The sequence below is a fragment of the Anas platyrhynchos genome, chromosome 9 (genome assembly GCF_047663525.1).
Source record: "Anas platyrhynchos isolate ZD024472 breed Pekin duck chromosome 9, IASCAAS_PekinDuck_T2T, whole genome shotgun sequence".
Taxonomy (NCBI): Eukaryota; Metazoa; Chordata; class Aves; order Anseriformes; family Anatidae; genus Anas; species Anas platyrhynchos.
The window spans coordinates 5,203,386-5,216,437 of NC_092595.1; the positions used below are offsets into that span (position 1 = coordinate 5,203,386).

The following is a 13,052-nucleotide window of genomic DNA, read 5'->3' on the forward strand; positions in this document are numbered from 1 at the left end:
TCTCTCAATGTTGAATTTCCTTTACTGAAAGTTAAAAGGGACAGTGGCAAGTTAATTCTATTTTGGAGACGGACTGTTTCTGTCTGGGCCTTTCATAATGCCTCTGGATTATTAAAACAGGATTATTTATTTACTTATTTCAAGAAGTCCAATTTTATTTCTGTGCTGTTCTACTTCAGCAATTTCTCTCTTCTGGAAAAAACCCAATGACTCTGCCCAGCCCTATTTTATTTTATTTTATTTTATTTTATTTTATTTTATTTTATTTTATTTTTTTCTGGGGATGCTGGGCCCTTTTCTCATCAGCTCTTGCTGCTCACCAGCTGGGGCAGCGCCGCCAGTGCCAGGCAAGGACAGAACCTGCCCCCCCCAGCCAGATGTGGCCGCATTCCCTAAACAAGCAGGAACGAGACTGCAGCCGAGTGCTTTGACACATGATGGTCTGTTGTATTTTCAGTCCGCTGATACACATTCATTTACCAAATACAAACCAAGTGGAAAGGAAAGCAATCATCAGCAGAAACAAGGGTACAAAACTCAATTCCAGCAGCCTTCACAGAAGGGATAGTCAGTGTTCACAACGGCACCATTGGAAGGCAGAGACGCACGGAGACCTGCACTCACACCTGAAGTGGAAGCTCTCATTTTGGTGATTAGTTTTGCTAGAGACACGATTTAGAAAATAAACAACAATCCCAGAACTGTGACTTCTGTCACTGTTTTTCTCTTTTCCCGAGTGTCAGGAAAAAGTCAGGTAAGTTAATTATTTACATCTAGGACATTTTATGAAAACACAATTGGAGACTAAAACCAGAATAATCCCAAAGGTTTGAAAATACAACAAGAAAGCAGGCAGGAAAAAGAAAAAAAAGGAAACCCGAAGAGGATGGTTGCATTCAGTGGTCTGATACAGTTTCAGTGTGTGTTCCACTTGGATTTACCTTAATTCTGCACGTTTAACTTGATTCACCACCACGGCGTTACGCTCCTGGTTTAAACCCCAGTTTTGCAAAGCTCCTGGTTTCAGCAGGATCTCAGCTGTGCAACAGGGATTGCCGACTTGAGCCGATTTGCAGCACGAGCACCCCAAAACATGTGTGGGCATTCAAGTCCTGCAGCCACCCAAGAGATGCCAGCCTCGACCATCTGCCTGCTTTAGAGGCCTCTTGCTCTCCTCGCCTCGGCCTCCAGCACATCCCACAGACCGCGTCCCTCGCGCTGGGCAGGCAGAGCAGCAGCTCGGCAGCTGGCGGACTCAGATTTGGGCAGGAGGAGAAGGCAGAGGCGTTCAGCTACAGGCCCGTTCGGACGGCTTTCCACAGTCCATAAATGCGGCTGCTGTGCACGGATTGCAAACCCAGGGAGTCCTAGCTATGGGTGCACAGAGCAACTGCTACACTGAAATAACAGCAAAACAAGTCAGCGTTTGATTGTGCGTGGCTGTTTCCTTGGAAGGAACAAAGGTACCGGAACTTATTGTTAGCTAGGCAGAACCCACGCTGAGGTCTCCTCCAGGGACAGCACCAGGATTGCAAAATTGTTTGGTGAAACCTGATCAGAAGAACTGAAAACGGAGTGTTTGGGGTTTAATCCAGCAAAGGCGATATCAGGTCGGGTGAACTCAGTGGTGGCTGCCCTGGGTGGGAGGCTGGGTGGCTGAGCAGCACCGGCCAGCTTGGGCTGCTCCTCTTCTGGTTGCGCTGAGCACTTCCACTGGGAACAGTGATGTCCTGCTGTAATGCCACCAGGCACACCAAAACGTACCTGCTTGGGATAAGAGCTGCCAAACGCACTCGCTAGCTTGGGGACTCTGTTAGCACATCAGTCAGCTGCAAATAAGGTCGGGCCACAGATGTCCACGCACGTCCAGCAGCAGCACGCCGAGGCTGAGACCAGGAGCTGAAGCACTCGAGTTGTCTGACAAATTATTTTTAGTAAAATTCTTAACATATGATGACATTTATCCCTCAGTTTTAAACCATGCATCGAGTCCACAGTGAAACATTTATCCAGTCCAACATTTATACAACAGCATCTCTATTTTAAAATATGAGAATATTTAAAAACATTAAAAACCAAGGTACGATATCGAGTGTGAGTTCTGAAGTGGCATATATTAAGGAATAAATTAAAAAAAAAAGGAAGTGTTGTACTCAGGTTCAACTACAAAATAAAGCCAAAGCCTGGGAAAACATCTCTCATTTCATACAGTTCTAAGGAACAAACGCCACAAGAAACACGTCGTGTTTCCAGGCTTGCTAGTGCTTGAACCCATGTCACTCGTTACAGTACTGTGTGGCTGCGAGCCACCCTCTGCAGTCGGAAGGTATGAAAAGCAAAACCCCTCTGGCATTAAGGACTGACAAGTAGTGATTGTTCAGCTGCAGAAATCAACTCTCTCAAGGTGTTAAAACTCACAGGCTTCTTAATATAAGAAACAGAGCTCTTCTGGCTCTCCGAGGAGGGCTGCAGAGGACAGACGGGGCGCTGCCAGCTCTGAGCACGAGGGCGCGGAGCCGAGCATCCACTGGACATCGCCGCAGTGCCATCAGCTGCCCAGGGCATGTGGAGCTGCACTCCATTAACACCACTGGAGTGACGAAGCCCCAGTAGCTTGCTGCCACCTTAGAAGACAATCTAAGTATAATTTAACAATTATAAGGAACTTTGCTAATATGGGGACGGGGACAATAAGAGCACTTAGAAGCTGACAGGAGCCTCATACTGCAAGGTTCACGTGTACGGGTGGGGGGGTTGAATGCTTCCTTTTCAACTATGACTACAGACCTGTGTGACTTACAATGCTTCTGACAGGCTATAATTGTTTGAAGTTAGCAGCTTTGTTCAAACTAAACCAGTTAAAAACACATCAAGAGATAAAAGCTCTGAACAAGCGCTGATGTGAAATAACAAGACACCTTTGATCTCCACTGATTGCAAATGGTCCAGGCATGGCATATTGCTCTGGCTCTGCAGGGGGCAACCCCAGGTTGATTTTTTTTAAGGGAAAAAAATCAAGGGAATGTACTTATCTGCTAGCAGCATGCTGGCCAAAAGCATCAGTCCCTCGGATCAAAGATTATCACACAAACTGCTGCCCATGCACTCCCAACAGGCTAACCAGGCCACAGATTCACCAAACAGAAAGGAATCATTCGCAATTGCGTCTACAAAACACAAGCATAAAAAAGTGGGAACTGGAGGAAGTGGCTAAAACTTGGGCTGCCTGGAGGAACATGGCTGTTTGTTGCTTACGCAGGCGATGCAGCATGCAGAATTACTCGGTGCCTATTTAGGTTTCTGAAGATAGAAGAGACAATCAGCTAAAATGCGGTGCCAGCTATGTTTTGAGGACAGCTGGATGACCAGAGTGATTCTTCTCCAGTTAAAAACAGGTGAGACTGGTGGCAGAATCAAAATAGAAAAAAAAAAAAGTTGATTATGAACTGAACTAAATGGCAGATCAGCTGGGCTTTTGGCTAAGGAGGGCTGGGCACCCGGAGGAACACAGGTCAGACCTCACCCGAGCCCCGCTAGCGAAGGCAGTCCTTGGCTGCACACACAGCACAGGAGCTCAGCTCCCACTTCTGCAGGTCAGGCTCCCGTTAGGCATTTCTAGCAGCCTGCTCTCGTAGTGTTTGACGTGGTGCCACTGGGGAGTGCCTCTCCCAGCACTGCAGCAGGTGCTGAACATGAAACTGGGAGGCAGAGCTCACTGTGGGACCGAGGACAGCGCAAAGGCCCAGGGTGGCACCCACCAAGCCACGTCCTGGCCCAAGACTGTAGTGTTTTGCCTGGGGATGCCTAATGAAATTGCTGCTTCGCTACACTGTGAGGTGCAAAAAAGCTTGGAAACCGAGTTCCACCTGTATTGAGAAGACACCCTGCATGACTGGGCTCAAGATCGTGGCTGGGGTAATAACAAAGTAGATCAGAGATGAGGTTTTGCCAAATGCTCCCTTCCCCTTGCGTTCACCAGTCTAGAAGTGATGTGTCAGCTCAGGGTGAGCACAGCAGGCCTGAGGCTTCACCCCTAGCTCCGTGGCCTTTCCCTCCTTGTGAATGGGGAGGGAAAGGAATGGAAAGAAAAGCCTACCTGTGGAATGGCAAACAAATGCATGAGGAAAGGGCCCAGAGCACAGAGCTCAGCATGGCCCATGCTGGCTTCTGAGTCTCTGTTCCCTACCGCACTCAGCGCCTCATCCTCCTTCAGCTCCAGAGATCTACAATTTTACTTTCAAACTCAGTTCCCTCTTGAAGAAAGCCTTCAGGCACAGTTTAAACACACCGACGTGCTGCCTTTCTGTAAAGGCCAGAAAATGCCACTGACTCCCAGCACCTTCAGCTCGCTCCACCGAGGCTGCCCTTTGCCAAGGCCCACACGGTGCCATGCGACGTGTAAGACATGCTGATTGCTCTAGCGGTGCTAAAAACAGTATTTCCTCCCCACCTGAGGGGAGGAGACACTAAAATACCGATTCTGATAAAAGATTGCTCGTGAGTTTCCATCTAAGACGTGAAATGTCTACGCTTGGCAAGCTGAGATGGTTGGACAGCCCACGGCAGCACCAGCAGCACTTGGTGGAGAGCTGCACCAGGGCTCTGGCAGCGCACGAGGTGAGGTGCGGGGCTCCGGCGAGCCCATGCACGGGTACCTGAAAGCCTGAAGCAGACGCAGCCCACGACTCCTGCGCAGCCACAGCACGATCACGGGACATACGCAACCACAGCACACAGTTGGCAGTGGTAACAACAGCAGTTGGGATGGGGTTCCTATCCCAGGAAGTGGCCTGCATCCTTAAGGTGCTCAGAACGTGTCTTAGAAGTAACTCCTGCAGACAAGAAACTTCTTTTTTTTTTTTTTCCATAATTTCCAAGTCTTTCCTCTCCTCTCCTTTGCTAGTGTTGATTTGCTTGCAGTTCCTCCACCAAAATCCTTCAGAAAGGCACAGAGCTTGGTGGAGGTCTTTTTTGCCGCCCTTCGCAACAAACAGCTTTCAGAAATCACCTATTGTTCATCAACTTGTCTCTAAAGACCCAGACTCGAAAACGCAAAGCAGTCTGCATCTTCTTAAGTCCACACCTCCATGGGTACCATGGACTCCTTTGTTCCGACGGAGGGCAGCAGGTATTCCTCCTTCAGGAAGCGGAAGGGGAATTGCACCAGAAACCCACGGATCTTCTTTAATTCTTCTGCTGCTTTTGCAGGATCATCAGTCGCTAGTTTGGGTTTGTTGATGAAGTCACGCAGCTGGGCTAAATTATTCACCTGGTCACTGGGCAGGCATCGAAACACCTGAGCGAAACAGAAAGAAGGGACAGGTCAGTGCAGGGCACACTGCGGTGCGGACTTTCCAAAAGAGACCAAAACATCCAACAAGTATTTCCCCAGAAGAAAGCAACTAAATTAACAGCCTGGAGAGCGAGGAGGGACGAGGTGCCTCGGTGGTACTGCTGCCATCTGTGGCATGCTTGGAGCATGCAGAGAGGAAAGCCCAGGGCTTTCTCTCATCACTGCAAAAGGTCATTAAAAACCAGAAGTAAAATTTGGTTTTCCTCCAGTTACGCTCTTGCCAGCTAGAAGTAAGGAAGTACAGCTGGGTGATGCAAGGATGCACGCAGTCCGGTTTCTTGTTCCCAGCTACAGCATTTCACCGACCCTGCTTGTTCATTTGACCGACCCCAGGAGCTGGACCTGCTGCCCTGGCCCTCCCGGCCGCGAGGGGACAAGGCGTCACCTTATCGAAGATGGTGGCGTTGCGAGCTGCCGTGGAGATCCACACCTCCTTGAAGAATCGCTCACAGACAGGATCCTGGTGGTCTGGATTTTGATCAGAGCCGCCGAGGACAACCCTGAGAAGAGAAGAGGGAGGGACTGATGCCTGCCCAAGCCAAAGCTCCGGGCACTCCCTGTCTTGAGACATGCCCAGAAAGGAAAAGTATCCTCGGGACTTGCCAAAAGGCAGCCCCGCGTGCTCCTGGCACACCTTCCCGCTGCCACGGCCTCTCAGCCTTAACGCTGCCTGATTTTTCTCCTCTCTTTCTGTGCAGTAACTGTCCAGATGGGAAACAGGGGAAGGGGGGGAGGAGGAAAAGGTCTTAATGAAAAACCAGCCGTGTTGTCAGCCAGATGGTTGCTCTGAGCGAACAAACTTCCATTAGGAAGAGACGCCACCACCCAAAACCGAGGCAGTGTGAAAACAGGATCTGGAGGCAAAACATCACTGTCTTGTTTATGAGCTCTCCCAGAGAAATCCCTGAGCAAAACGATGTGTAAGTCAAACTGCCGAGCCAAGGACAGAACGGCAGGAGAAAGCCCAACTCCAGAACACAGCAGCAGAACCCCAGGCTAGATCCCAGCCTGGCGATGCTGCAGCAGAGGCAGCAGCAGCTCCCTTGGCTTTAAAGGCTTCGGCCAGGCGTGAGCCTGAGCACGCCCTGCCTGGTGCTCGCGCCCCACCTGAAGCAGCGCAGGCGCAGGGACTGCGCGAACTTCCCGGCGCTGTACTGCTCCCCGTCCATCACCGAGGGCACGGTCTCGGTGTCCTGCACGATGATGGCCATCTCGCTGTCCCGCTTGCCCAGCATGCTGCGGTCGTTGATGTTGGCAGAGCCTGGGGGTGGGGAACAACCGACGGTGACGCCTCAGTGCCACGTGAGACCCTCCTCCATGCTCCCCACTGCCCCCCAGCACCCGCACCCTTCGTCTCCACGGGGGCACGGCTGTGACTTCATTAAATATTGCCTAATTTAGCTGCTTTCCCATCCCAGCACTTCTAATGTAAGCAATAAAGCACGAGGACAGCACCAAGGTTACAGCCCCTCCTGTGCCAGGCAAAGGTAGAGGGCTGGACTGAGTTAATTCTGAGTTAATTCCACTGATTTTTGAGAGGAGAGAAAATCAACACAACTGCTTCACAAGCATCAGGCTGCACAGGGCAGGAGCTCTGGCAGTAAGGGACGCCAGAGCTCACCCCGACCCGAGGGCTTCCTTGCTGGAACAGGATGTGGGGAAAGGCAAGACCACATTTTTGCAGGCTTCAGGCTTGGAAGAAGGTTAAATCACAGCCAAGACAAAGTCAACATTTTCAAAAGCTGAATTTCTCTGTAACTTCCCAAATACTTTTGCTGAAGGATATCACAGCTTGCAAAGGCCTGGGTTTGGACGACAAGTTCACTGATGCACAACGGGCTCTCTGTGTAAATCCCCTGGTCTTTCGTGATGTAAGGAGGGGAAGTTTCCTATTTGCATTTGGAAGGCAGGAATTTGGGGGGATTTGAGATCTTACTCACTGACAAAGCAGTAAAGCACCGGCAGTCAGGGGCCTGGAAGCCCATCTGCCTCTCTAGGCAGGAGCCAGCAGGTCAGTCACCCACGGAAATGACCGAACAAAAAAAGCGTCCGGACACGGCCTTGAACTCCTCAAGAGACCCCCAGACACCAGTCAGCCATTTGGCCTTCCCTGTGACTGAGTGTTCTCACGGGGAGTTAGCACTGCCAGAAGAAACGCCAGCCAAGCTCCCTCAGTGCTCTAACCTCCCGACAGCCTCTCCCAAGCTTTCTTTCTGTGCACCTCCACCTCTTTTTTAGGTGTAAATGCAGTCACACTGGCTCCCCATCACCTCATCAGATGGCACAGATACACGTGTGGTAAAAAAAATCAGCCCGCAGGCCTGGAGAAGAGAAGAAAGGAGCTGGAGCTGTCTCAGGCCCCTGGGCCAGCACACTGACAGCAGCATTGCTCCTGCTCCAGTAACAAACCCACCCGCAGGATGCTGGGCGTACCAGAGGTGTGAGCTGACCCCTGGGAGGGTAACAGAGGAGCAAACCTCACCACGGGGCATCCGAGACAAGGGCTGAGCTGCTGCTTTGAACGAGGGGAGTATTTCAATTCTTGCAAAATCTGCTGTGGGATTGTTCTCTGGCAAAGTTCTGGTTGCTGAGATAACAGATCGGAAAGGGTTCTGTTAAAGAAACAGACTCCAGTTCTGCCTTTCTACTGCAATGTGCAATTCGAGGCCCAAGCCTGTCTTTGCTTCATGGTCCCATAATAAATCTGGTAACAGAGCCACGAAGCGCTAGCTAGTACTTGCTAGAACCTATTTCCCCATTCTTAGGAAACGGAGCTGATAAATGACACATGTTGTCCAAACCGTCCAAATTTCACAGCACATTCTGTTCTTTAAGGAACAGATGACAAGTCTCACAAGTCCTCCTGCTAGAGCAGGGTTTGATACAAGACAGATGGACAATATTCCCTGCGCTGGGATTCTCTGAACTGCTACGCGGGGATGTAAAGCCAGTCTAGAAAAACAAATTAAATGACAGCTTTCCAAATCCTTTTCTCCCTCCTACCTACCACCCTCCTGATGAATTTATGAGTTTGTTTTTTAACAGTTAGATGTTTCACAAGGAAGAACTCACAACACAGGAAAGCACACGGCATCGCAGCCCACGCCGGGCACGTGGCTAAGGGAAAAACCCCGGAGGACAGAGCGGTGCAAGGCCCTCCCGCAAGCGCCCCACTCACCGATGATGACTGTGTTGTCATCAGCAATAAGCAGCTTGCTGTGAACGTAGATGAGCTCGGTGACCAGTTTTCCTTCCAACTCTGCGTATGTTCGGAGTCCACAGAATGAAATGTAGTTGATCCACTTATCTCCAACTGAGAACGAGAGAGAACAACAGCAACGGGATGTGAGAGGGGGAAGGAGAGCAGAAAAAGATCCTCGTGGTGTAAAGCACTGTTTGAACAGGGCATAGTCCTTTTAGCAACTTGTGTTACAAAAGCACGTAAGCAGGTATTGGAGGTATGTTTGTTTAAAAACAGACTTTCAAAAACACCTGTGGGCTCTCTGATCTGCTCCGATACACCCCTTCGGTGAGAAGTAACCCAAGTCTCCCTCGTGCAGCATGCAAGATCTCCCAGTTGATACGAGCACCTTCAAATAACTGGACTCTGCGACTGGTTTTCCGCAGGGTCTGCAGGAAGGAGGTTCTAAGCAGGTGTTTTGCCCACGCACAGTATGGAAAACATGTCCTGGTGTAATTGTCTGCAGTGCTGATTTACACAGAGCACCACAACTAACGAGCATTACGGATGCCTCTTGCATTTGCGATCCCCATTTTTCACGGTGCTGCTTCCCAGCAGAGCACATCCAGGAGGGTGCCCACATGGGGAGAAAGCAGCCAGGAAGCAGAGCAGCCATCAGGCAGCTCTGTCCTCAGCAAAACCAGGCCGGGATGTGCTGGGGCAGGGTACAGCTGCGGGCTCGCTGCTCCCAGCAGTGTGGCCCAGCTCGGGACGTTTTCCAACTAACAGCATCCTGAGCAGCTGCAACTGCACCGTGCTCCTCCCTGGGGTCATTCCCTCCTCCGGCTCGGGGCTGCATCCAAATCCAAGGTCTGAAAGCCAGCCAAGGCTCACACGACCTCAGGAAGCTCTGCACTGGGGTGCTGCAGAGGCTGAGGTCGCTTGCCAGCCCATCACATGCAGTGCTGCCCACCGGCGCGATGCCTCAACCCAAACCTGACCCCTCGGCTACACCAGCGTGCACCAGGACAAACAACAAGCTGTGCCTTGCCAGGAGCTGCAGCTAGGACCTCGCTGCCCCATTTATGTTTTGCAGGAGGCAGCGAGGCTTTCAGTGTGCCTCTCCCCATCACTTGGGGTAGCAGCACTCCCGGCTGCTGCAGGTTACCCAATTCTGTAACGGGAGGATCTCAGCTACAGGCTCCGGATGCCTCTATCCAACAGCAGCAGCCTGTGAGCACACCAGAGAGGAACACAGCTCTTACCCTCTGCTTTCAGCTGGCCCAGGATCGAGTTTTCTCCTCGGCACATGGTCCTGGAAAGAAGGTAGGCAGCCGTGAGCGCCACTGTGCCTCGAGGCAGCGGCATATGCTGAAGCAGAACCCAGGGAGGTAAATTGCAAACACAGATGCTTTTGAAATACCCCATGCAAGCACAAGAAACATGGTGCTCACAGAGCGCACACTCCTTCCACACAAATGGTAACGTATCAAGGACTGCTGGCTTCCTAAAGGAGTTGGTACCATCAGCATAGGAACTGGGAAGCATCGCTGCCTTCTGAAGCAGGGCTGCTACAGCCTGAGCAGGTAATGGGTCAGGAATTGGGGTTTTGTGTAGGGGTAGAGGGCAGCCTGCGATGCTGGGACGAGCAACGTGCTGTCCGCATCACAGGGAAGGGCCAGGGGTGTCCCCGGTGTGCCCAGCAGCGTGTGTACCTGTAGTTGAAGTGCATGATGGCCTGCAGCGCGTTGCCCCCTCCCGTCGAGATGTCGCCTTCAAAGCCAGGCAGCAGCGGGATCACCACATACACTCGGAAGCGCTTGTTTTCCCTGAAGGGACAGGTTGGGGAAAATATTAGCCTGCAACTGGTACCGCCCGGTCTCACTTTCTCTGTGTTGACTGGCTTGGTTTCTGTCCGAGGCCACTGGAGAAGCTGTAAGGGAGCAGGAAGCCAACACCCGACCCAAGGTGCCCGCTCCATGCTGGTGTTTAGGTGCCAGAAACACCGTCAGGTGTCAGGAACACCAGAGGGGTGCCGGTGGGTGCTGGCAGCGGGGCTGCACCCACAGAGGCCCCGTGGAGGCCGCCAGGTGGCGAGCAGGGCCCGCCGGGCGCTCACGCAGCCTCCAGGCCTCCGGCCCGACAACACAAGGGGAATTTTATTGCATTTCCCCAGCACTTCCCCGCAGCTGGGTGTCCCACAAGCAGGGCTTCGTTCAGTGGTGCTCCTGGGCCCAGGTGAGGCAGCTTTCCCCACACAAATGGCTGTGGGACCGCAGCTGTCTGCAGCCTTCCCCACAAAGCTGCTCGTCTGTCTAAGCCCGGGGTTTGTTAGAGAAATTAAAGATCCACCCATTAAAAAAAAAAAAAAGAGGAAGCCCAGAAAAGAACGTTATTAATTGCATCATTACAAAATATTTAGTCTACAAGAGGAAGAAAAGTATAAGCTTGACTAAAAAAAACTTACTGCAGCATTAAACATCCTTTACCCAGGTGGAAATTTCCAAGCACTAGCACCAAAGAGCACAATCTCTGAGACTCCAGAGAGCAGCTCTGAGAAAGCAGGCCCCACAGAGCTCTGCACAGCTACCACATGGAAAAAATGCTCATTGCACGGCACAGCAGCACGTGAGAGGGAAAAGAAAGGAGTTTAGGGAGCTTTCTGTGCATCGGCCCAGCAAGACCAGGACACAGTTTTAGACTACAACATAAACATATCTTAAAGACAGGCTCCAGAAGAGCAACCTTAAGCAAGGCTGCCCAGGATCAAAGCCAAGACAAGCTGCTGTCTGTGGTATTCATTCAGCACGGGGTTAGGCATTCTCATGCACCAGGAGTGCCTAACACACCGCTGGGTTTGGTCCATCCAGGAACAAGCTGCAGTCCCCTTGCAGTGGCTGCAGGTTGTAAATATCCTCCAGCACTTACCAGAAAAAGTGGTTCCAACAACAGCTGAACCCTGCAGTAAAACCCTCGACATGTGTTTGCTTCCCCAGTTTTAAAGCAATCCTCTCTACAGATAACTTAAAGAAGTGGCACATCCCACACGTCCCCGTTCAACCTCCTCACCCACTAACTTGCCCTACCATGCAATCCACGGCCGGTTTGCTCTGCAGCAAGGTGTGACCTTTGCAGAGCACGAAGGCCTTGCTTTTCAAACAAATTACATCGCTCAAAACACATGTATGTGCAGCAGGGTAAGGCAAAACCCAAAAGCTTCCTGGTAGCACGGTAGCACAGAAACCACCGAAGAATCTCACTGCTGCAAAAGCAAGTCGATGTCTGCCCACACGGGTTGTGTGTTGGAAAAACGATCATAGTGTGGTGTCCATTACGATGTTATTTTGAACCACACTGCAGAAATGCATCCGGCAGGCTTCCACTGTGTTGTTAAGAAGAGGTTACCTGTGTGCTTTAAGAATCCTCTGAGCAATCGCATCGCCAACCTTGTTCCAGACAACTTTGTCATCAGCACAGCTAATAAAGAACTGGTTCTGCAGGAAAAGCAGGCAAAACTACTGTCAGATAATGCCAGATATGCACAAAATAAATATTTGCATACTTTCAGACAAAGAGCAAGCAAAGATAGCCGTGCGTTGTCTGAACAGATGATATTTTTTTTAATTAGATGATGTGTGTGTCTGTGCTTGCTTGGGGAATGAATTGGTCCTTACTGATCACTCTGTTCAGAGAGTTCATATAAAGAGCAACCTAACAACAGCATAATAAAAAAAAATAAGGAAAGAGGACAATCAGTGTCTCTGGTCAGCTGAGGCTGAGAGTCTCTCCAGCACAGGAGACTCCTGCAGCTGCAGGGATGCAGGAGCAGCCCCATGCATGGGGGCTTGGGCGTGCACAGGGGCCATGGAGGAGGCAGGACGACTGCTGCACAGGCCACAGAAGTTGCTGGCAGCTTTGCAAAGAGGTTTGTGAAGGAGAGGTGTGCTGCCAGGGTACGTATGCATCAGCTTTGTCTGAAGTTGGTAGAAACGCTCCCCAAAATTCAGAGCACGTTGTGTATTAATATCCACAGGGCTCACAATTCAGAGAAGACCAACCCTCAAAAGAAGTACCACCCTCCTGGTACCTGCAAGCCCTGCTCAGAGCGTCAGGCTGCTGCTGCTTTCCCCCCTTTCCACTCACCTCTATGTAGATGTAGTGCTTGCTGTTCTCGATCACGCTGACGTAAGCATTGTGGATGGACTCCTCGTGGTATTTAATGCCAGCCGACCAGTCAGCAGCAGAGCGGATCACCTGCAAAGCAAGAGACCAACACCTTCGCCTCAGCCCCAGCCCGGACAGAGCAGCATCGCAACTGTATTACATCAGAGGCACTGCTGCCTCTCAGGATCTCACTAAATAAAGCAAAATGTGCGACACTGACCATTTTTATTGCATTTGTAATACATGAAAAGGAAGCTTAAAAATAGAACTAATGCTTAATAATGTTTTGATAGAAACAGAGGTGCCCTGTCATGTTGCTGCTTTACTCCCCTCTGCCAACAAAGCAGCTCTGCG

At 50.9% G+C, this 13,052-nt stretch overlaps 1 protein-coding gene across 5 annotated transcripts in view; it reads right to left on the reverse strand.

The window, feature by feature from the left end:
- Positions 1 to 423: 423 nt before the first annotated feature.
- The window catches only part of PLD1 (phospholipase D1), a 58,627-nt gene continuing 45,998 nt past the window's right edge, over positions 424 to 13,052 (reverse strand). For all 5 annotated transcript variants that reach the window (XM_038183503.2, XM_038183500.2, XM_038183504.2 and 2 more), the window contains 8 exons: positions 12,678 to 12,788; positions 11,940 to 12,028; positions 10,250 to 10,363; positions 9,800 to 9,849; positions 8,532 to 8,666; positions 6,461 to 6,614; positions 5,739 to 5,853; positions 424 to 5,296 (listed from right to left, as the gene is read on the reverse strand). In XM_038183503.2, coding sequence (XP_038039431.2) covers positions 5,072 to 5,296; positions 5,739 to 5,853; positions 6,461 to 6,614; positions 8,532 to 8,666; positions 9,800 to 9,849; positions 10,250 to 10,363; positions 11,940 to 12,028; positions 12,678 to 12,788 — 993 coding nt within the window. In that variant the 3' untranslated portion in view covers positions 424 to 5,071. The remainder of the gene's footprint in view (positions 5,297 to 5,738; positions 5,854 to 6,460; positions 6,615 to 8,531; positions 8,667 to 9,799; positions 9,850 to 10,249; positions 10,364 to 11,939; positions 12,029 to 12,677; positions 12,789 to 13,052) is intronic.